The sequence below is a fragment of the Pipra filicauda genome, unplaced genomic scaffold (assembly GCF_003945595.2).
Source record: "Pipra filicauda isolate LSUMZ 115617 unplaced genomic scaffold, ASM394559v2 scaffold55_size4083901_pilon, whole genome shotgun sequence".
In the NCBI taxonomy this organism is placed as follows: Eukaryota; Metazoa; Chordata; class Aves; order Passeriformes; family Pipridae; genus Pipra; species Pipra filicauda.
In genome coordinates this window covers 1,711,342-1,736,313 of record NW_024104709.1, presented here as the reverse complement: position 1 = coordinate 1,736,313, position 24,972 = coordinate 1,711,342, and the positions used below count along the sequence as shown (strand labels likewise).

Genomic DNA, 24,972 nt, shown 5'->3' with positions numbered 1-24,972 from the left:
CTTGAAGCCGTTTCCTCTTGCCCTTGTTACTGACCCCCACCTCTCTACAACCTACTTTCAGGTAGTTGTAGAGAGCGATAAGGTCACCCTGAACCTCCTTTTCTTCAGCCTAAACACCCCCAGCTCCCTCAGGTACTTCTTATAAGACTCGTGTTCCAGACCCGTCACCAGCTCCATTGCCCTTCTCTGGACACTCTCCAGCACCTCAATGTCTTTCTTGCAGTGAGGAGACCAAAGCTGAACACAAGATTTGAGGTGTGACCTCACCAGTCCTGAGGACAGGAGGACGGTTACTACCCTAGTTCTGCTAACCACGCTATTGCTGATACAGGCCAGGATGCCATTGGTCTTGGCCACCTGGGTACACTGCAGGCACATATTCAGCTGACTGTTAACCAGCAGGTCCTTTTCTGTGAGGCCACATTCCAACCACTCTTCCCCAAGCCTGTGGCACTGCATGGGGTTGTGACCCAAGTGCAGGACCCAGCACTCCACCTAGTTGAACCTCTTTCATTCACTCTTAATTCATATACACACACCTTCAAACACTGCCTGAAACTTTCAAGTTTTGTACATGACATAAAATGGCATATATTGATGTGATTTGTACTGTTATTTGTGTGTTCTCTTATTATTACATGCATTATTATTTCTGTTGCTCCAAGTAGCCTTATTCACTCATTGGAATCCCGTTATGTTGGAGACTGCTCAGACAGCTACAGAAGACTCAGACTCTGTTCCTGTATGCTTATAGTAAAATTTCAGTCAAAAACCAGCAGATGAATGGGAAGAGAACAAGATAAATTAGTTCAGCAGAAAACTAGAGGTCTCCAGAAGTCTTTCAAGAGAGCAAATTAAATGTCTTGTCCTGTATTTGGTTAATATTCTTTTTGACTCTGCAAGGGTCAGGACTGTTAGGATGAATACCAGAAATAGCAGGCTTAAACACAGAATGGCACGCAATGGGGTAGAATACACGATGCCTGAAAATTCTGTTTTAATAATAAATGTTAATGAAGATGTGAGTTACGGCGAACTGCTCTTAATTAAAATGCATTACATTAATATTGTTAGTTCACATTGTCTGTGAAATGAAGTGGAATCAGTTATTAAGGAATAAAAAATTAGATGGATTTATTTTTTTTTCTGCAAGTTAAAATTCTTCCTTGTTAGATTTCTGTATATATATTCTCCTTATTTCCTAAAGAACTAAAAGACAATGCATATGATTACTAGCATGAGATATAAACATGAATAGTGCTAGGTCAGAAAACTGATAATTCTTTTTTCATTTATTTTTCGTAGGTTTCCTTTGCCTGATCTGTAAACATGTCAACAGACCTGCTCTGTAAGTACATTTCCATTATCTCACAGTGATTTTTTTGCACCATATGTTTTTATCAGATTCCCAGATGTACTCATGATTGATGTCTTTTATCTGAAGTATAAAGTCTGCTTTTACATTTGTGTTTCTTCTGAGACATCTGTCGAACAATATTACCATTATAATCAACAGGATTATTCTTGGAGTAAAGCATGACTTAATATGAGTAAAATTGTAAAAATCTGGTCCAAGTATAAGAACAGACTGGTTCATTGAGATTTTAAATTACAATTCTGTCTAAAATGTTTTATCTATCTTTGGCACAAATACCATCCCAGATTACTACAGAGTGATGTGCTTGGGGTTTTTAAATCATTTTGTGAATTTAACTCCTGTGTTTCCAATGCATCATTATCCCAGTCGTATCCAAATCTCATGCCTCATCACTATTATCCATCCTTCTTTTTAACAGAAAAGAATATACAAATGACATATCCTTATACTATGCTGTCGTAACTACCACAAAAGACTGCTGCCCACGTTTCCTCGATACTCACACTCTCTCACTCCAGCTTAAGCTATCCGAAGCATTAAGCACATTTTCTATGCTTATTGATCTGATCTACATGCTTTCTTTTGGAGTCCCTCCAGTGCCTCAGCTGCCATTTTTTATCATTGCTTCCAAGGGCTGCCCAGCTGCACACTGTGCAGTATAAGAGGGGAATTTCGGAAACCCGTTTTATTGTTTCTTAATATTTCCCCAGAGGAACAAAGAAAACAATATTTTTTTCATTAATAATTGTATTCTGTTAATAAATATAAAGCCATCAGTGGCTGAGTGGCAGCAGTTTTCTCTGGGGGTTATATCTGTACTTCAAGATTAAGTTATTTGTGCATTTTTTGAGCTTCAAGTGCGAACTGGCAATTTTGGGGCATGCTTAAATGCCATTTAGATACAGGGAGAACTCTAAAATAAGGAATGTGATATGCCTGACTGTATTGTATACAACAGGCAGAACTGCTGTCAGGAGTGAAAAGTTAAAGAATGGAGAGAGGGAAGGGTGACTGCACAGTAGTTGGGGTCAAGACTCCTCAACTGTGCTAACATGTTTAAGCTGGTTTGTCTGTTATAGTAATTTTATGCCCTATCAGTTTCATTTTTCTTTTTTCAGCTCAGTACCTCTCTCATGTTTCTCCTGATGATCAGTGGGTTAGAGAAGTTGTCACCTGAGTAGAGGTTGAAGGAGCTGGATGTGTTCAGCTCAAAGAAGAGAAGGTTCAAGGGGATCTAGTCATATTACTAGTCTTCCAGTACAAAATGGTGGTTATGGAAAAGGAGTTGGAAGCACTCTTTCCCCAAGTATGCACTGACAGGACAAGAGGTGATGGTCACAAATTGCTTCAGGGGAGATGCTTGTGGATGCACAGAACATTTTCACTGTGGGATTGATTAAACACTCAAATACGCTGCCCAGGGAAGTGGTGGAGTGCCCCTCACTGGACATATTCAAGATACAGCTTGACAAGGCCCTGGGTAATGCTATTTAAGGGCCTGCTTTCAGCAAGAGGCTGGTCTAGTTGATCTTCACAGGTCTCTTGCAACTTCGATAATTCTGCGGTTCTGTATTTCTTGGTGTCCTCAGCTATCTTCTGTGCAATGGTCAGTCATCCCTACCACCTGTCCCTGGTCTTCTCAGTATTGTACTGCTTGCGCTGTGCCAAGTCCTGTGATACTCAGTCATGCTAATGGGATAGACATTTGTCTTCTCACTTGGACATGTGTGAATGGCCCTGAGGCAGTACCAGTGCTGAGGGGCCTTTACAGGTTCCAGCTGGTGGGAGTACATGACCATGTGGGACTTGTGACAGCCAAGCAGTGCCTTGGTAAAATGTCAGTGCACAAGAGAATGCTAAAGAATAAAACAGCAGATCTGTACAGATGTGAAGTGACTCTAGATCTTTATGTCTGTATTTATATAAATAAATATTTCAGAGCCAGCCCATGAGCTCAGTACTGCCCTATAGTAGCAAGCAACACTATGGTGTGTTTTGGGGATAATATCTACCAGACTGTGTTCCAGGTAAGGAATTTGGATATAACCAAACTGTTTGTTGGGGAACAGATAAGGAGTTGAGGAGCATTTAGACATGTGGAGCTGATGCCGAGTGGTCTCCGCACCATAAGAACCGGTCTCTGTCTCTTACTGTTTAGTAGCAGACATGTAGCCTAACCACCAGTCCTTAAGCTTGTCCACAGCATCATCTTTTACTAATGCTTGGTTCAATACAAGGTCAAATTCTAGCATTAAAAATCTTGTTCCAGGTCACATTAATGAAGACAAGACGTATAATTAAAAAGTAAAAATCTAACCAAATCAGAACAAACCCCCTTAGTTTCCTAGGGAAAAAAACACTGCAGTCTGGGGCAAATTGCACAAAGAAAATGTCATGGCTGCACAATACAAGGACTGCTGCAACTAGACCTCAAACTCCAGCAGCTAAGTCTTCAAGCTCATGGAAATAAACCTAAAAAGCCAGCATTCCAGTGAACTTTCACCACAATAAATTTGAGGTAGCAAGTGTTTCTCTGTTTGAGATGGAGAAGCTAAGAAAAAAAAAAGTTTATGGAAAATCTGGCAGCTACTGAGGCTCGACTGGTTGGGGAAGCAGCGGACTTCCCTTGGAGCTTGTTTTTCTTTTTATCCTTGGATGAACTAGCGTGCAGTATATTATGCTGTGTGAATGTAGGGGTTTGTCACGGTTAGTGCCAGGGGCTGTTCCGGGAATGTAGGAAGATGACGGGTGTGAATGGAGCATGCAGTGGTCAGTGGGGCTTGAGCCTGCTCTTCCGAAACCTGTTGCTGCTCCTCTCAGCCCAGCCGGCCAAAGCCAGGCAGGAAAGGAGGTGGATCTTTGATCTCTTTGTTGTAGCTGCTCCCTGGGAATTTGCTGAAATCAATGCCCTGTTTTCCCAAAGAAATGAATGGCTATGCCTAACTAGCTTTGTGAAGCACTGGGGAATTCACCGCTTCTGTTTATTGACAGCTGAAAAGGAGCACATGGTCCTGAATGGGTCCTCCTGGGGAAACAAAACAGAGCGGAGTTAGACTTAGTTGAACAGAGGGGCATTTGGAAAAATCTGCTGAAGGAAGATGGCATGGTTCCTGCCACCCTGTACTAGCATAGCCTGACTTTTTACTAAAATTGATATTTTAAATAAGGTAAGGTTTGTTTTGATTTCCCATACACAGTGAAATTATGAAATGTTTGCGTTTCTGTTCTTAAGTGCAAAAACAATATTTGAATTGTATTGTGTCACGGGAAACACCTAAGAGACTCATATGCTGTTTCTAGCCTCTATATGTGCTCGTTTGTTCTTTATCTAATGGTAATTTATGAATATGAAAAATAATAGAAAATAATTCAGTATTTCGGTCTTCCAGTCAGGTCCTGAGCATCAGTAATTTATGTGGGCTGTTATATGCAATTTTTTTATGCCTTTGAGAATCAGCCCAGTGGCACCAGATGATTTCTTGACTGATTGCTGTGTTAATACTTACACACAAGGCAGGGACTAATAAACAGGCCTGTCTGGCAGGAAATCTGGGAATCTAAAATCCTTTGAAATGTAAGGATATATTTCCAAACCTCTGTTTCCATGCATGGAATCAAGGCAAGAGATAGACTTACCACTATGCTTGCTGCTGGCTTTAGATGTACAATTTTTTTGGAAAGACAGCAAAGAGTAGCAAGAGGAGGATGATAACGAAGAAGCAGTATTTTCTTCATGCAAGTTCAGAACAGTTTATTAGACTGAAGGAATTTGGTGTGTAATTCATATGTAAATTTTTTACTGAAAAAAAGAGAACAAATCACTGGAGTTCCTATATTAGTTTCTGTGGTGACTGAAGAAAAAGATTTCTGGGCTCATGCAGCTACAACTTCCAGGTGTGGCCCACTTATGATTGCAGGAAAAAAAATTAGGTAATGTTATTTCTTCCTTTGTTAGTTTAAGTGTAAGGGCAAGCTCTGAACAGAATAATTGCCATCACGCTGCCTTGTTCTTACATGGCAGTAGGAATTGCTGTGTTTATGTTGCAAACCTGATTTAAAGTGTCTGTGCATGTGTGCAGTAGTTTGAAAACTCTTGAGTAGTCCCCTCATTTCAGGGGAAGTGCTTGGGAAGTTTCATGGTCTGTTGGAATAGTTTGTGTTCCTCAGTCTGGCATTTTTTCTTTGAGTGATTTTGAGCTAGTAATCTTACTAGGTTTTGTCTCATTTTGCTCTTCTCCCAGCAGATAACTTACCTGTTTTTCTTGGAAGAGTTTGGGCTCCATATGCAAACATGCTTTCTTTAGATTACTTTGTGATCCTTAAAATGAAAATACATTGTTTTACTGTAGAGCATCAACATGTTTGCTTGTGGCTTTGCCATTAAGTTTCCAAGATTTTTAGAGGGAAAGGCAAAAAAAAAGCAAATGCATTTACGGTTTTGACAAAGATGTAAAAACACTGAACTCAAGCAGGCAGATATGATGTTTGTGGGCTCTGTTGACACTATTGTTATCCAAATGGATCAAGACTGTTTTTAGACCTCACTTAAGTGTATTTATGCATGATAGGCATTGGAAGCCATTAAAATTTAAAGCTAATTTAAAGTTAACATTTAAGTTGTACAGGAGATACGTTTGTAGGTTCTTTTAATGCTGTAATCTAGATATGTTATGAAAATGTTGACTGGGGAGGGTTTCTGGGTACTTTTAATGGTGCAAATAGAAAAGAATTACGGTTGTGGAAAGCTCAGTTGATTGGGGCTTTTTTAGTTGGTATAATGGAAAAGAAAGTAGATGATTCATATGTGACACGGAAAGTGGCACTTGTTCTCTGTTACTTGGGCGATAAGACAAGGCAGAGTGTGTTATGTTTAATTTACTGGACTGGAAGGTGGTTAGCCAGATGTGTGGGGAGGTGCATAAGGATGTTCTGTTATCACAGTTTTCCATTTGCCTCTTCTAACTTGAAGGATCTTTACAAAATATTAATATCGTTGTAACCTATTGGCAATGTTGAAGTGGAAGAAGTATAAAATACTTGATTTCCAACCAACAGAGCAAAATATACCAAGTACAGCGTGGGATATGTAATCATACACAGCTCAAACTAAATATATACGCTAAATGACTGGAGTTACACATATACATATCTGAGGAAGGGTGCATGTCCCCCAAGGTGATGCATTTACCATCCTTTGATCTTGTTCTTCGAGCTAGGAAGGTATGAAAACAGGAACAAATTCCTTGCAGTTTTGCATTGCAAGATTGCTTCTTAGATTCCAGCAATAGAGACTACTGTTACTTTTGTGTGTGTGACTTTTGGAAATAATTAAAAGAAACTATAAATTAATCAGAAATATAGGAAAAGTGTTTGAATTTTATTTGATCTCAAACTGAGATGACTGTCAGCAGTAGAATAAATAGGGCTTTATGGAGATATTTATAATCTGAGTTTAGAAAGCTTCATCTGTAGGAAAAAGTGCGATTTTTTCTAAACCCACAAATTTTTGCAACTCTCATGTACTTCTTCTATAATAATCTATAATCATGTTCTTTGTATTTCTGTATTTCTATATTACTCTTAGAAAGCAGAGTGAAAGTTGTCCTTATGCCTGAGGAGAATAGTCATTGTAAGGAAAATGTGCTGTACTGCTGCCTACTCTGTTGCTGCCAATTTTGTTATCCTTTCTTAGTCAGTCTGTTAAAGAAGCTCAGGTGGACCTAATTTCTTTAGTACAGTATCAGTCAAGACATTAGGTAATCATCTTGTGGTTCCCATTAACAGTCTTTAGTGTAGAAAAAATACAAATAAATGTTAGATCTTAGGAAAAAGAAAACAAGTAAATGGAAATGTAGATACGACACTTGCATGCGTATTTTTTTCACAGAAATACATTTTTGTGTCTTTTCCGCAGCAGAGCTTCCCAATGCCTATTTTTTTTTTTTTTTTAAGAAATCACGCCTTAAAAGAGGAGAATAATTTAACAGGGTCATTTTTTTTCCCAGAGGAACTGGGAATCAGGCATGCTTTTCGTGTTGGAAATGAGGCAGGGAATAACAGAAGTTGTTGGCAGTATCCTCTGTTATGAAGCGGATGCGTAATAAGAGCTAAAGCTGTTCTGCCAAGCTGTTAATGACCTTTCATTTACAAAAGCCAATGCTTTTAAAAGAAGATTCCTTCATTTCAGTATTTTAAATATATACATCAGGGTTCATTAGTAAAAAAAAAATTTTTTTTCTCTTGGATGAGTTGGAATATCAGTAGGAAGTTTGGGTGGTTCACTGAGAAAGTTAACTGATTTTCCAGTTTTATTCAGGCATAGTTTCCACTGAATGTAGTATGCATTGGAGTATTCTTTCAGGACAGACCTCAGGGTCACAGCTCCAACCAGTTTTATGTGTCCGTATATTCACTTCTCCCCATGGACTTCCTTCTTTCATAATGTGGCTACTTGCACATCAGTAGAGCTAAGTGCACAGACTAATACCTACAGAAGTGGGTCACATCATTTTTGCACTGCACTTTTATTCCCGGTAGCTGTGGCTTGCTTCATGTTATAACTGCCTCTAAAGACTTCAAGTTCTCCAGCCATGGGATGAGTACAATATCTCTTCGGTCTGTCGTGCCAGGCTTCCTTGTTGCATCCTACAGTAAACTCATATCATATTTCCATCTCCAAAGCGTGTCTACCTGCCTGGTTCTTTCTTTTAGTAAACAGCTGGAAATATATCCCAGCTGCTAATATATCTTTGCTGGGAAAGTTCCCGCAAGTCTGTTGAAAGTTGTGTCATCCGTGGAAAATCAAGAATCGATTTGGACTGGTTTCCTAAGGAGAGGTAGCTTTTGCCACCAAGCCTTCCACCAGACTCCTCCACACAGCATCTGGACTTGGTGGGCAGTAACAACCAAGTTCAGTGATGGAGACAGAGACCCAGTCTAAGGTTCCCTTTTAAGGGAATGTTGCAAGGGTTGGAAATATTTCAACTAATTAATACTAAGCTTTAGTCATTACAATTGCTGCACTTCATTTATCAGAATTGAAACCATGGTGTTGACCTGCCATCAATAAAACTGTCAACTGTATTAATGCACTTGATATAGTGTGTGTGTGTGTGGCTGCGTACATGTGTATTTATACATACATACATTTAGGAAGACTTATGTGCCTGGGGTTTTTTCCTGCTAGTAAAAAGATGGAAGATTCTGGTGTCTGTGTTAAATTGCTGCGATAGCATTTACATTCTCTACTAAAAGGTCTGACACTAAAATAAATCAACCAGCCTGTCAAAAATCTCCCCAAAAGGCCTCTTTGCTTGTGACCAATGAAAGCCTCTTCAGCTGTGGTAGGTCGAACCTGTGCTGTGGGAGATGTAGATTAGGAAGTCCAATATGTGGCTCAGGAGCCCCAGGGTGATTATAAGCAGTTTGAATATGACTCTCTTGATAGCTGGCTGTGTTTCTGTGAACAGGGGGTTTTAGTTTTGCTATCTGCAGTACAGAAGCGGCGTGGTTTGAGCAGCGCTAGGGAAGACCTAAAGCAAGATGAAGGTGTTGCAGCCAAGGAGCCACAGCCTTGCACCAGGTCTGACTGCTGGAGAAGATGAGCAGAGTGCATCAGGAAGGCTTTGCTCTTAGGAGGCTCTTGCTGGGCATTTTGTAGGACCACGCTATGCTGACTGAGGCTCTTTCTCGTAAAAATATTGTAGTTGTGTCTGCGAATTTGCTGTTAACTTCCTTTCCTGTTTCTGGATCTAATTTTATATGACTTCAGACAGTGGAGGGAGAGGGAGAGAAGGGAAAAAAAACCCTGAAAAATCCAACTGTATTTTTGAATTTCATTGTTTGAAATGTGTTCAGCATTTAGCAATGAGAGAAGTCTCTTTGTTTGTGCTGATTAGAAGCTATTAAATGTAAACTACAGGAGGTGATTTCACTTGAACTATGGCGGTTATGTATATGGGTTCTGATAACAACCAAACCCCATATGGTGTACTGGAAATGTGACACGTATGTTTTATACCAAGAATAACGAGCAAAAGATTATTTTTTAAATTAGCTTTCAATCAATCAATGAATTTTTTGACCTCAGGTCATTTTTAGATGAATGAACCTACCAAGAACTTTGATAAATCAGTTGATCAAACTGCAGTAAAGTTAAACATGATAAACACACTTACATACTTTCCCCGTTGTTTGGTTTGTTGGGGGGTTTTTTTGTGTGTTGTGGGTTTCTTGAGGGTTTTTTTCTCTAATTTTATAGGAAAGACTTGTAAGTTACTGCCCTTTCAGGTGTTCAAACAGTGGAGGTAACTTTTTTCCCTCCTAGCTGGAAAGTTTGTAAGATAAAGCAGAGCACAGAGTTGCTTTTCCTGCACAGGCTTCACGGGAACCTGCTGAAACTGCTAAATTTCACAGCCCAGCTGTGATCCTTGAGGCTTCTCTAACTGTTTTGCTAAGATTTTCTAGACAGAAGGAGCACAGTAGCCTCATTGGGATTGGTGTGAAACTGACTTTTTGTGGGAAACTGGTTAAATTCATTCTGGCTATGCCTGTTGTACTCCTTCGTGGCCACCAGGCAAAAAACTAAACTGTTCCCAGATGTGCTTGACTGTCATCATGATTACTCCCTATTAGGAACTAGTAATGAATCATAGTTGTTGTTATCTTCTATATGTTTGTATAACAAATAGTTTTGGAGTTCTGAAGACTTTACATGTTGGAACTTGTGTCTGCCAGGAAAATGCATTTGTGCTTTGTGTTAGAAGGTTTCTTTATAGTCAGATAAGTGCTGAGCCTCCCTTCTTAGAGGCATTCTTCCATAAGAACAGCTGTGCTGTCAAGATCGTACTGCTGTAAGGAAGAAGCAGATGCCTTGACAGATGATCTTCCGCTGCTGGAAACCCAGGGATGTGCCCTCCCTCTGAATCTTCATTCTTCTGGGGAACAAAAACAGAGGCACGGGGAGGTTGGAGGTGAGATGAGGGAAAGCGTCACTGCAGATCAGTGGCTGGGTCAGGATGCCTGAGGGCTGGGTTCACCTGCAGTGCTGGGTCCCCGTTTTAGGGAATTAGCTCGACCTGCCAGCCTGACTGAATGTATGGGGTGGGGCGGCAGTAAGGCATGTTTGCTGTTCTCTTTCTCTGTTTCTGTCTCCAAATATAGTAACTCATTTTTAAAGTTTTACATTTTAGGAGCATGAGGTCATGTTCCCATGAATATGTTTAATGTTAAGAATGATTTTTGGGATGTTTGCAAACCACCTACTGTTCTCCTTCCCGGGGAGAGGGGGCCCCAATGGGTGTAGGCATTTACGTGCAGGGTGCTGCTCACTCCTGCACAGGAGCAGGACTCCTCCTCCCCCTCCATCTGCATCTCAGGAGCTCCTGTCCACTCACCAGAAAGCCTGGGCATGGCAGTGACCAGCACAAGGCCTTGGTAAGGAGCTGATACTGCCCTAGCAGCACATCCACAGTGTCCCTGCTGGTGCCACCAGGCAGACTGCGAGGCTTCGTGGTCTTCGTGTGTCAAAGGCGTGGGAACTCACTGCTTGAAATCTATAAAGTTTCCCTCTTAAGCACGTAAGAGTAAATCTCTTTTTTCTCCCCTTCTTTTTGCATGTGGAGTTGTTTTGGGTGCAGGGTTATGGAAAATGTAGTATAGTACCCACTTCCCACTGTGTCAAGCACAAAAGTGCAAGTTTTCAGTCTTTGCTCGGGTGAGCAATTGTGATTGAAAAGTCAGCCTGGAGTGTGGTTTCTTGATTTATTTTTTTTCTTTTTTTTTCATGCAGAGCTGAGCAGTCGTACCTCTCTGTTAATGCAAGATTTTGATGTATGACATAGATGTGAAAAGTTGACATTGAAGAAATGTTTACCTATTTTGATGCTGGATTGGGGATCAGTTATTATAGTTAAAAAGTGAAGATTAGTCAGTAGAAAATTTAGCATGACATTCTGCATTATGGTAGTTATAGCAAGTTCTATTTTACTTTAATATAAATAGGATAAATTATTAATTAAGAGCTTCATTTTGCACATCAAACTTAGGACACATAAAGCTTCTTTCATAAACATTTCTTTACAGTGGGAATTGTGTCAGTGGCCCACAATAATGGGAAAATAACTTGTGATTAACTATTTGCTAATTGAGTACTTTGACTTTTTTGCCAAATAAATTACACTGTAGAACAAGGCTTTTAAGCTTTTCCAGCACAGTGCTGCAGAAGAAACCATAGGGCAGGAAACCCTCATGCACCACCTCACACACCTCTGAGTAAGAAGAACCAAGACTGGTATGTGCAAAGCATCTTGGACAGAAAACATCCAGATGGTATTTTTGCAGTGTTCCTCTATGTGAAAGCTGAACAAGGCTAATGGAGCAGTACAGTTTTACTCTGTGATAAATTACTGTTGTTTGCTATGCAAATCTTATGATTGTAATTAGTCTAGGATTTGGACTGTTATGTACACTGATCTTTGCTCCCTTGCTCATGGGAGCTAATTCTAATGCTGCAAAACAGCACAGCAAATGTCAAGTGCTGCTCAGACGCCGATCGTTTCTTGCTCAAAGTGGACGTTTTAGAAGGAATGATTTACCTCTGCCTTCACAGGGAACATAATTGTACCGCAGGCATCTTGTGGGCCACTGAAGTGTTCAGGTACTGTAAAGTCTCTCTTGAAAATAGAGGTTGGACAAAACGCAGGAAGGACGTCCTGATAGGCATCTAATTTTTAGCAAACTGGTTTTAAAAAGTGATGTTCCACTGCTGATTGGTTAAGGAGCTAGTGGCATGTCTGAGCTATCATGACAGTGATTGTAGTTCCTAGTATGGTTATGTATAGCTCCTGTTATCTCTGCAGCAGACTCTGTGTAACCGCAGCCTGTGGCTCCTTGCCCACGCTAATGAGCTCTCCCCGAGGCCGGGCTTGTGCCTGTGGGGGTGGCACAGTACTCGACAGTGCTGCTGTTTTGGAAACCAGTTTGTTGACTGTGCTCAAGTCCAGCTTGCCCAAGCTACTGTGCCAGCTTGGCTACTGTTGGCTGCGGGAGCTTGTCCCTGTGCAGCGTGGCTGGCCCCAGAGCCGTCTGGAGGACGAGGCAGGCTGGTCACTGAGGCTGCCAGGCTGTATAGTCTGAAGCAAAGGAGAACTGTCACCTAGACCTGGACTGGGGGGAAGAACCAGCATGGTGAGGATGGTACAGGTGAGCCACATTCGCAGCCCATTCACCTCCTTGGGAACATTCGGTCAGCTCATGTGGTCGGAGTGCATCCTGCAGGCAGTGGGTCTCACTTTTCTGATGACCCAAAGAGCCAGGGAAAGCCGTGGCTGCTGCCAACCATGCCTCTCAATATCTGGGAGAAGTGGGAGCAGATTCAGGCACAGGGATACCAGGCTTGGGGTGTACAGATGTGCCCTTCTGTTAGCCCCTCCAGAGGCAGTTTGTAGGGGGTGAGCACCTTGTCCTTGTGATTAAGGTGGTGGCTGCACACCTGCAACTTGGTCAGAGTCTGCACCTGCACCCGTGCCAGGCTCTTCTGTATGCCTGTCTCCCCCCTGCTGCAGTGAAGTTCAGCAAAGTAAAAATCTTAACAGCTATAAGATTTGTTAGCTTGTGTAGTTGTATCTCTAGATAGATAAAAAAGCATGACTTGGAAGTTTTTCAGAATCACTGCAAAGACAGAGAAAGAATGAAGAAATACCCTCTAGGGGACAATATAGCACTGTTGTTCTAAAGGTATAGTAAATGACACGATCTGTTTTTTAACAGCTTGTAACTCCTGTGAATCTCATTTATTTCTTTTTGTTCCCTACTCATCTAAATCACAGCAAAGCAGAGGAATGGTGGCAGTTTTACTTTTTCTTGCATGCTTGCACATGACCTCGAGCCCATTAATTTTGTTTGTGTAAATACAGTTTAAGGGAGCAAGGAAACTGCAAAAGCATTGAGGTACTAAAGTGCCCAACAAAAAGCAGAAGAAATCTTCTTCACAGAAAATGATTTTTCTAACCAAGTGTATTTCATTTCTAGTGCTAATACAACAAAGTGTGTGTTGTTTCCATGGCTGGATGCTCGATATTTCAAAACAGAGTGAGTTCTGAGGCTGTTGTTGAAAAAATGCAGTTTACTTAATTAGCCAAGGTAAAAAGGGGTATAAAATCTGTGTAAGCTTTGCAAACCAGTGCTGTGCTGCAGCTATATATACATTCCTTCACCAATGTGATTTAGCACTGATATACAAAGGATCATGACTTGATCTGTAGTTATCTCTGAGGAAGATTGTGAACTTGACTGTTTTGCACTGTTAGTTTTGGGGAGAGAAATTACGAAGATCCCCATTCCCCAGGGTAGTCCCTGAAGTTATTCTGTTTGCAGTGCTCCAGTCCTGTGGTTCTGGTACACCTGGCAATTTTTAGAGCGCAATAAATTCTGAGTCAGGGTACTAGCATGTTGGTGTGGAGTCAGAAATACTGTGCAGTAAATGTAATACCAGTATGCCTCTTAAATAACTTAAGTAATCTAGTTATCTTCAGGTCCCATGTAAAAAAAACCATAGAAAATCTTAGAACAAGCCTTGGGCAGCTCTGGATATTTCAAGGCGTTGTGCAGCTATGCCAGGTCCCAAGGTGCTTAAAAGCACTTCCAGCTCTGCAGCTAATTTCATTCAGGGCTTTGTCATGCTGCTTAGGTGTGCTACCTGGGGAACCATCTGTGGGGCTGCTAAGCTCAGTGGCATGCTCAACACCTCTTCTGATGCAAAGCAGTCCCTGATTTTAGAGGAGTGCCTCCCCGGTACCCACCTGTGTGAATCATTTCAGACCTTATGTCTTGGATCTGGAGGACTAAGGGGGTTAGCTAATGAATTACTGCTGAGTTTGGAGGCCGATTCAAAGAATACCCTTTTCCCCTGCTTTCCTTTTCCCGCCTACCTGTGAGCTGCCCACCCTGGGGCCTCTGCGGTGGGCACTGCCCCGGGGAGGCTGAGAGGTTTGCTCAGGAGCTTGGTAGTGATGAATCACAGAGGTATGGCATGGATTGATAAGGTCGTGTACTTTACGATTAGACACATCCTTCCCCTAACAGCAGTTCTTTGTCTCCATTTTGCTTTTGGTAATGTGTTTTGGCAGTTTGCATATAATGACTCTCCAAGCAGGAGCTGTTTGACTTGAGACAAAGTTACTATTATTCTAGTAAGCTCAGGAAGCCCTCCTAATTTTGTTGTCCTCAGAAGGGTGACTTCTGGAATCTATTTAAAAGCCAATTAAGTTAAATCACCAAGGAAATTGTTTTTTCTTGCAGCCTAGCTGTAAAGGACTTTCAGGTACACAAACCAGTGTATAACAAGAAAAATATGCTTTGCAGCTGTATTGTTTTTTGTGCATTTTAAGTGAGGGCTGTAGAGGGGCATGTTCTTTATCTGTAGCGCTTGCAAAAAAAGTAATGTATTTCAGCTACTCATAGTGCAGGCATGCAGCCTGGGAGCCATGGCAAAAGAAAACTTACACGGTCCCCAAATTACTGAAAAATACAGACTATTGTAGTGCCTCCAGCCTGACGAACACACAGGTCTGCCTCCTCATTTAAAATTGATGGAGTGCCCAAAGAACTGGCTAGGAACACTTCCAGCTTATTTGGGAGATTTTGGACTAGACTATCGAGGTGTGTAATTTAGTCAAGTGCCTACATCTGTTTACAAACAAAAACCTTTTTGAGCTACCCTTAATATGTAATGGCATTTATGGTGCTAGTGTCCTTTCTCAAAGACATCTCCGATGTCTCCCCAGGCAAAGTCTCCTGAGCTTTCTATGCTTCTCTTGACCTCTCCTTGGTTATAAGCCCCTCTCTGTGGTGAAGCCTCACCTCTTCTGCCCCAGTCTCTGCTACAATGTCCTGTGGCTCCCTTGGACTCTCTTGACTGTGCTGGCTCCCCTCCTCTGCTCTGTATTGTTGCTTACTGAATAGACTTGCTCAGCAGAGTTTTCATAAGGAAAACAAAATGAGGTAGTCATGGATGACCAATACCAGCTTTTCCTTTTAACTCAGTCGTAAAGCACTGTTGGCTTACTGGTTTGGTTTCTGCCGTCTATAAAAATGTTTTGTACAAGAAGTCCCCTTTTTCCCATCGCCCTGCGTGACAGCAGTGCCAAGATGACCTTCTGCTGGAAAGTCTCATTGCTCAGTTGTGTCGCTGCTCAGTATGAGTTTCCCTGGCAACCAGTTTAAGCTGCACTGAACCAAAAATATCTCACTGTGCTGGGGGAAAGTCAGTTTGCAGACATGTATTTTTCTTTAATGACTTCTCTGGATGGTACATGTGTTCAGCCTGCAGATGTCATTATTGGAACCAGCAACTGGGAGATGTGGTGTGCCCCTTTTCCTTACTCCCATAGGCAGCGAGGCCTGCAAGAAGGCTGCCCTTGTGCGATTGTCAACTGAGTTGTGACTGTAAGACCCATCATACTTATTTTTCATGGTACACTGTGGGTCTTGTCTTCTACTGAGAATGGTCTGTGCAGCAGACACAAAGTCTTCCTTGAATTCCTTGGATCTCTGCAAATTACAGGATTACATAATCACAGAATGGGTAAGGTTGGAAGGGACTAACCTTGCCATGTTGTTACTAACAGCTTTGTCCTTCTCATTTCTGGTGCATTTCATATATGCACCTTGATTTATAGGTGAGCACACGATGAGCTCCAGTTTTGCTGCCGTCTCAGTCTTCAGAGGCACAGTTTGTGACATCTCCAATTGAACACATGTATAAATCTTTGGAGGTCAGGACCCAGCAATTTGCACACAAGAGAATGCACAGACTGGAGGTGTTATTTCAAACCTTCCGAATTCAGTTCTTGCAGATAATCTTTTCACTAACTTATGTAGAACACTGGTGTGAAGGAAAGCATTAGTAATTCCAGATGTGTTCTCAAGGTGACAAAATTAGAGGAGATTAAATTTGAAAGTAGTATGCCATTTTTAGTAACAGGTTCCCTTTTCTGGATTTGTAGGGTGTGAGGATTGTGGTAGAAGCCTTGTAGGAGAATGCAAACTCCACGGACCACTCATCAGGGCTAAAGATAGGGTTATTCCCAGCCGAGCCCGTCTCACCCTACCTCACTACCTCACTTTGCGAGTGTTGGAGCTGCGAGCTGGAAACCAGCAGAGTAAGTATTTTAGCTCTTTTTCCCACATTTGAGAAAGAGGAGGCAAAATTACTAGCACTGGCTTGTTTTCGTGAGGCATAATCATTGGGCATTAGCAGTATGAAGACTGCTTTATTTTCAGCTGGGCACAGCTAAAGCTCACAGTCAGCTCCTGTTTTTTATGACTGATTTCTACTAACTTAGAAGCACAGACTGATGGCAGGACATTAGCCAGATCTGGTGTGACATTTAGCTGTGAGCAACCAGCTAGCTCTGTTCAGTCAATTCAAGTTTAATGAATGTTGAATTTGTATCTAATAGTAACAGCCATGCACTATTACTTTTTTTTTAGCCCCAAGCATGTGAAACAGGAAAGAGTACTCAATAAAAAGAAAGAAACAAAATGGTAAATGATATCACTCATCCACCCCCTGCAAACACAAAAGATCAGTGGGGTAATTTACATTTTGCAGCATCTTCAGTTCATTCTTTGGAAAGACTGTTGTTTCCTTCTGAAGGCAAGGCAATTCAAATGCCCAGACTCGAACACGGAAAAGACGTCCTTAGTGCACAAATTTTCCACAGGTACCTGTGTAAAAGTAGTCCTGCCTAGATTGCATTTCAGAAAGAGAATGACAAGGTGTCTATTCTGCCACTCCGTTGATATGAGTGTTGCAGAATAATGTTATGTTTTTATAGATCCTCTCCACTCATATCGGGAGACAACAACCTCTCAGATTATGCCAACAAGGAGAGCACTATGATAACATCAGTTTGTAGATTGAAGAGTAGCAACACAATTGTGTTGCACACTCAGTTTAATGTCCTGTCATGGACTTTAGGCACTTCTACATTCAATGCAGTACCCATTTAAAAAAAAAATATCAGTACCTATTTACATCCTTTTTAGATTCTTCACATTAGGGCTTACTTGTCTAGAAGAAGAATCTATGTGTTCTGCACTGTTTGTTTATCTCCATTTTCACAGCTGTAAATGTATAGGAAATAGTTTGTGATGTCTATATTAATATTAGATTGGTCTCTCTTTGTTCACAGTCCTTGGTGTATTTGCAAAGAAAGTAATACAGAAGAGAACACAGTTTGGTCCTTATGTTGGTCAACTGTCTACAAAACTGACCTGCTATGATGAGAGCAGGCTAGTCCTGCAGGTAAAAACCCACTGACATTCTATGAAGTGCGTATATGTCTTTAGCAGTTCATGTGTATTTATGTATTTTAGTCAGTCAATTTGCCAACTGATCTAGTTAATTAACTGTGCTTTTGATCTGTAAGTATGAATGTAAATCACATTATTAGGCAATACAGCATAACCTGAAGTACCAATATGTTCCTGTATGTTGTGTTTTCTAGAATTTTGCTTTTCTGCTTTCTAGTTTTACCATTTTCAGAATGTTGGACTTCTCAGTCTAACAGCTCTTAAAAACTTTTCACAGAGCCTGGCTACTGAACTGTCTTCCCAGATAACACAAAAGGATTTGTGCTTTACACCATGCCACTGGGAGGTTTGAGTTTGTGCACTGGATTAGAGATGATGGCAGAAATACGCACTAAGGCACTTGCTTAGTAGGGAGGAACAGTGCAGGGATGAGGAAACATTTCTTAATAATGTGTTTATATTATATGTAAACTTTGACACACAGTGCACTACTCAGTTTATGTAGTCAGATTGTTTTTTAGTGCTGGTACCATCTGTTGCTGCACACACAGATTCTAATCATCTCATCTGGACCATGACACTATTGTTCACACTTTATGCAGCAAAAATAGTGGCCTCACAGGACTGGCCTAGCTTAGACGTGCACATCCTTTACCACAGGAATTCCTTGGGAGCGATAGCTGATTGTAATCCTCTAGGTTCCAGTCTTTGCATTTTGCTGCATGGGGTCATGCCTGAGCACACATCTTGTGTCATACAGCGAGTCCATGGTCAAGTCACAGCCTCTGTCAGGACTTCCCAACAGGTCACGGTTCTTCCAGAGTTTGTATTTCATATCAGGCCCTCTCACCCCCCAGTAGAGAGACACCGGCAGCAGCTGTCCTGTGACACGCTTTATGTCTTTGTACAAACTTTCTCCAGAAGCTCAGGGCTAGAAAACAGTGTGTTGTGAAAAAAATACTTCCATAATTCTGTTTGAGAGCAAAAGTAATAGCTTCAGTAGTTGCCGTAAACTTCATTTGCACATGGAAGTCATGGGAATGATCTGCCAGGAGAATAACACTGCCAGGAGAATAATCTGTGCGATTTTCATGGCATATTGTCACCAGAAAGGATTTGCTCTTCTCCATAACTAAGTTTCTTCAGTTTTTTTACGAGACACTTTAATTCTTACAAATGTAGAAAATGTACTTCTCTAACAATGGATGGATGAGCTAAGCACCCAGTTCCTTCCTCTTCACCAAGCCATTGTAAACCACACCCTATCCTCTATCACTCAGCACCGTTTGCTTAAAAGTATACAGTGATAAGCACAGCTCTGGCTGATGAATGGACTGTTTCTTCAGAAGAGGAGATTAGAGTCCCAGATTTCCTACATGACAGCAATAGCTGCCTTGACTTCTCCCTAGCATGAGTATGTGACCAAACTTGTCCAACAGGCAGGTGTTTTCATCGGAAACGTGATGCAGTTAGATAAAATAGTTCCCAGAAGCAATGGAAATGCAACTTTTTTTTGCAATTAATTACTCAGTTATATGGCTAGTAGAACAGATACATGCTGTGCTCACATCTGTTGTGCAGCTTCGTTGGTCAATGTTTGAGACACTATTGCAGAAAAGCAACTGTCTTGTTGGAAGACAATAGTATTTACCTCACAGAGGCATCTTCTTGGAAGGGAATCTGGGAAGGATGAAGTAAAGCAAAAAGAAAGAGATCTTTCTGGCACAGTTGTTCATTTGTATTTACTTTTGCTTGTTAAGGGGAAAAGGACAAGACTGTTAAAATGCCATTATATTGTATGTTACCTCTCTGAACTTATTACACAAGTTATACAATTGTTCCATGAAAAATGTAGCAGCACTGAAGTTTGAGATTATCAAGTACTCAGGAAGTAGATTAAGGCATAAAGCTTATCTTTCTACCTGCCTGCACTTAGTTCTTATAATATTATCTCTATATAACATAAAAATGATGAAATATAAACTGGAAGTACATACAAAGCCCTACAGTTATTTTAGTAGCAGGGTGCTCAGCAGGTATTCGTTCGTCACTTTCTTTTGCAGTTAGTATTCTTTAGGAGTGATCTGTTTCAAAACAACCGCAATTTCAAAGGACATATGAGCAAGACAGGGTAAATAACTGATACCTGTGACTCCAAGTTAAAAAAACTAATGTGCTTCTATGCGGGACTTGGTTTTATCATGCTCATTCTTCCCCTTTGTTTCAGGTATTGAAAGATGGAGGGAAGTACTTTCTGGACACTCCCAATGAAGACTGTGGAAACTGGATGATGTTTGTCCGGCTAGCCCGGAACCAAGAAGAACAGACCCTTGTGGCTTATCAGCACTGTGGAGAAGTTTACTTCACAACAGTTAAGGTAGTTAAACTGACATTGCTTCACCTGTCATCCAAATGGAAATGTATAAGGAAAGGTTCTGAAAGACCAACTCTTTTAAAGATGAAAGATTGATTATATTCTGCCAACTGGATCTTTATTGCACACTACCTTTTATATCACTTAATCCATTGTAAAGCAAGCAGTGTATAGGGTTTTTCAGGAAAGGTGGTGTGTACCTGCTGTTGTGGGTAGTGAAGAAACTGAGCAGAGGGAAACATAAAAATCATTCCTGATGGTGGTGTTTAAACTGCATTTAGTAAAGTTTCTCAGTTCCAGATAGGTACATGGTAAGATTATGTAGCCTTGTTACATTTGACAGTTCTTCATTCTGGAAATAACAAACAAATTTCCTTTGCTTTATTACAGTTTTGGACATGTAGTGTTTTCTGAGCACATTACCATGTGCTCAGGAACAGGGTGTTTAGCAGAATCTTTACATACTATTTTCCATGCTCATTAAATCTGAAGACTTAACTGAATAACTAAGCAATAACTTAGCAACATGCAATGTTGCCATGAAATGATCAGTTTATGTTAGAGATTCTGGACTGCATCTTTATCTGTGGAGAGAGGACAAAGTGGTCTCTATTTATAAATGACACTGGAACATACAGTCTTTTTAGTTGTTTTGTCCACTTTCTCAGGCAAAGTTTGTTTTAATCAGAAATAACTTTCTTGCATACTTGGGAAACTGAAGTCTATCTGTTGAACATAATGCTTGTGTATCATTGTGAACAACGTTAAAATGTGGGGAAAAAAAGGAGTGGATATTAGTCAAAAGAAGTTACTGTGGAATTAAAATCCAGCATTTCAATTTCATTTGGCACACATTTCTGTGCCATAGCAGTGTTTACTGTTGTTTCTCCATTTTTGTTTTTCCACCTGCTCACTAAGGAAAAATATTTACTGCACTGTGATGCTGAGAGAATAAGTTAATAGTGATAACATTTCACACCCTCAAAGTAATTTATAACAGTATGAAGTATATTTGGGGTTTGATTAATATTAAAATAATTATTAGGGGGATAAAAGAAAAATGTGAAGCAGTATATGCTATTCTGAGACATACTTAGGCTGTGTTTGAGATTCTCATGCAGTCCATACCATTTGAGATTTCAATATGATTTTAAGATTGCTTATAAGATTGACAGGATTACTAATACTGTATTTGGGATGCATGAACTTTTCCGAGAAGTAGTTGTTATGAACTGGTAACTTACAATTTCCAGTATAATTTAAGTACTATTGAACCGTCTCTCTGCTGACTTCAGCAGAACCCTGCTTATTGGCATTAGTGGAGAGTTGTATCCTATACTCACACAAAGAGTATCTTAGGGTTAGGCATGTGTCTTGAAACCTTTACTGTGCTGTGTATCATAGGGCATGACTTGGGTTTTATTTCTCCTGAATCCCAGTATCATTCACGGTACTGTGTCATCCTGCAGATTTTGTCCTGGTCAGTGAAAGCAGCAGCCTTGTATTACACTTAGGCACAGCCTTCTTGTCATGCCGTGAGGCTGCCTTAGGGCTGACTATGAAGATATTTTCTCAAGATATTTGTAATGAAGTATGTTAAGTTGGGGACAGGATCGGCTCCTTTCTCCACTGTTTTTACAAAAAAAAATAGGATTTTGGTGACATGAAACTATAACTACTAAAGCATACATGTAAGTGACATACTAACAGTACCATTAGCTGCCTTGTTGACCTAATGGCTGCAGCCTCTACTTTTAAGAGGTATACATTGTGAGAAAGTAAAAGTCATCCATGGTTGTTGTTTGATCCCAGGATAGTTTCACATGGGCACTGTAGTAGTTTTCTTTTATTCTCACAGATGGCACAGAATTAAAGACAACTTGTAGTGGATTTGGATACTGATGTTTAATGTTAGTTTTACTGAGATTAGAGCTCTTACCTTACTTGACAATTTCACACACTGATGCAGTTGCCCTCCAAAGTCACATTGACCAGGTCTCAACTTCCCGCAGGGAAGATAGTTGCTGGTCCTGTAATTTTGGGCAGAAGGTCATGACAGTGTCATGCTGCGCAGTTGTTTGTGGGTACCAGTCTCAGGTGTCACTGGCCAAGGTCGTAGGACATCCTCAGACATTTGTACCTCTGAAGCTCCCCACAGCTTGGTTTTCTCCATTGAAATAGACTATGTGGAGGAGCACAGTGCATTATCAGCCTCATAGTTGATGGCTCTGCCTCATGTCCTTAGTTGAGTGGAAAATTCAGCATGTACCATTTCTGTTTAGGCCAGGTGTTATCAAAACGCACAACCAACCCATACTGACTGTAGTTAGCAAGCAGGCTTGTGCTTGGGAGTCCAAAAATTCAGTTTTCAACATTATACACAAAATTATCCCTCACCTGTCAGCATTCACAATCTAAATTGTCTTTACCATGCTTATCCCACACTGATGTTATAAAATAAGTGCATTTTATGATGTCACATTTTGTAGAATAAGACTCAGCTGCTCTGCTCTTGGGCTAATTTTTTTTTCAGTGACACAAGTTTAGCTTAGTTAAAATAAAACTACAAACTACAGTGCAGTTTGGCTCTACCCCTGTAGCAGCAGTGTTGGGTTTTATTATAGATGAAGAAAATTGTGTACAGGGTCAGGGAGTCATATAAATCATGACCCCAAAGTTTAGTTTTCTCCTTTGCTTTTAAAGAACTAACAGATCTTTAGCCAATGAGTGTAATCACTCCTCTCTTTTATTTGCTGTTCTATTGACTGAAAGTATTTGTCAGAAGAGGTCATAGTCCAGTCCAAGGAAAGATTTGGGCAAGCATGACTGGATGGGAGACTGCAGATTATGGGCTCCCTTAATCCTGTTGGGGGAAGGCTTCAGTGGAAGGAGGGGAGAGTTACAATAAAGCACACGCTTAGTGAGCCTGACACATCAGAGCCAGCACATGGAAACATGCCAATTTGAGTGGCAGTCCACAAATTGATCGGCTCTGCACCCATGCTCAGTGTGACATATCCAGCTTGGCATCCAAGCTGTTGTGTGTTCATGATGGGTTTTTCCTTTGTCTGTACCCTGCAGTTAAGTGTTGTGTCCAGTGGGCTTCCAGACATCAAGGAATGGGCATGGGATATTGCTTGGAAAGACTGCTGGATATCTGAACATCACAGACAAATACATCTCACTGAGCAAAGGTCATGAGGATTGAGGCATCCCTCCTGCTATTGCCCCTACCCCCCAAATCTCTGCACAATTCTGCTTTTAGGAACAGAAAGTGTTAAGCCCTAGTGGGTAACAATGCTCAAAAAGTGCTTGAATCTTGAAACTAAGTTACCAATAATTTAGACAGAGTCAAAGAGTGCAGTTTGGGTAAGGACAACAACTGGCACACCCCAGCCCCTCCAATCTTCCATATTATTTGGTTTAGGAAAATAGGCACAAGTAAATATGTGCTATATTTTTTCCATTCACAGCCAATTGAACCCCACACAGAACTGAAAGTATGGTATGCTGCCGATTATGCCAAGTTTATGGAAGCTTCCGCAGTCTTCATTAAAGAAGAATCAGATGTCTGTCCTTTACCTCCAGTAGCAGTAAGTACCCCTAATCTGCATTCAGGCCATCACTATACATAGTAAATTATAGTTTATTTACGTGCTTTCTCTGTTTATGTAACTCTGGTCATGCAAGGTTAGACTATAGAGTAGTTGGCTAACACAAAGCCAAGAGCAGTTTTAACCAAACAACTACTCAGAGAAAGGCTGCTCTTCCTCTCCTATGTTTGTAATCCAATGGAGCCATTAGATGTAGTCAGAAATAAGAGGCACCGCTCGATGTATTGGGAAGACTAAACACTGGCACTAATTCATTCATAACCAAGCAGTCCAGCCTCAGACTTCTTTCACCATTTCCCCTTGTTATGCTGTGACCAATTGGTCGGATTATCCACTGATTATTTCAGTCTTTCCTGTGCAACAACCCTTCTCTTCTAATCCCAATACCTTCCCCTCTGATAGCAGAAGTCCTTAAACTGATAGGAATAACTTGTTAAGTGTTGAAAATGTGGCTGTGAAAATTGATACTCAAGCTAGAAGGAAATGTGAAACAGGGAATACAAATGAACTGGGAATTCATTCTTCAAGAAGGCATATGAGGCCTTCAGAGTGTGCCCCAAAGGAAGGTGTGAGAGAACCACAGCATCAGACACGAGTAACAGAGAGGAGGGCTCAGTCTGGAAATAAAGATGGAATGGACACAGCCTTACCATGCTCTCCAGAGCAAGCTAGCCCAGGAGCAAGGGAAAGTAAAGTCAGTTTATGAGAAGCTTACATAAAAGGTAGACACAGCCGAGGAAGTACATTGTCATGTATTAATTGGAAGTACATTTCATCAGCAATTGGAGTTTTTTTATATTTGTTTTTCATTAGAAATTTTATAATGTCAGTATTTAAAGTGAATTCAACTGAATCCAATGGAGCTCTTATTTCCACAGAAATAATACTTCCAAATAATATACTGTATAAAAAAAACCCAAAACCCAGAAATAATTTAATACCTCTAATTCAGGATAGGCTTGAGATCCCTAAAACCAAAATGTTTCTTATTCAGTTAATGAAAATCTAATGCCAAATGTCAAGCTAAGTGAGGAAGCCTCTCCTGGAGACATTGACCATTGCTGTCTGGTAAAGCATGGAGTCCATCCAAAACACAGGGAAATCCTGTATGGCTAAACTACATTAGTGTGCAGAAAATCAGACATTTTTGTGAGGTTGCAATAGCAGATAAATTATGTCAGTCTAAAGTACAATTTTCAGCTTCTTTTATAAGTAATTTCATAAATGCAACAAATGTAGAGACTTTGAAATTCAGTAAGTGCAGATAAACAAAGATGAAGGACTTAGGA

At 40.7% G+C, this 24,972-nt stretch overlaps 1 protein-coding gene across 1 annotated transcript in view; it reads left to right on the top strand.

Annotated features, from left to right (window-relative positions):
• The window catches only part of PLAGL1 (PLAG1 like zinc finger 1), a 46,207-nt gene that overhangs the window by 16,260 nt on the left and 4,975 nt on the right, over positions 1 to 24,972 (top strand). Inside the window, exons 2-6 of the mRNA XM_027751478.2 lie at positions 1,306 to 1,348; positions 16,384 to 16,539; positions 17,575 to 17,687; positions 19,923 to 20,072; positions 23,543 to 23,662. Coding sequence (XP_027607279.1) covers positions 1,330 to 1,348; positions 16,384 to 16,539; positions 17,575 to 17,687; positions 19,923 to 20,072; positions 23,543 to 23,662 — 558 coding nt within the window. The 5' untranslated portion in view covers positions 1,306 to 1,329. The remainder of the gene's footprint in view (positions 1 to 1,305; positions 1,349 to 16,383; positions 16,540 to 17,574; positions 17,688 to 19,922; positions 20,073 to 23,542; positions 23,663 to 24,972) is intronic.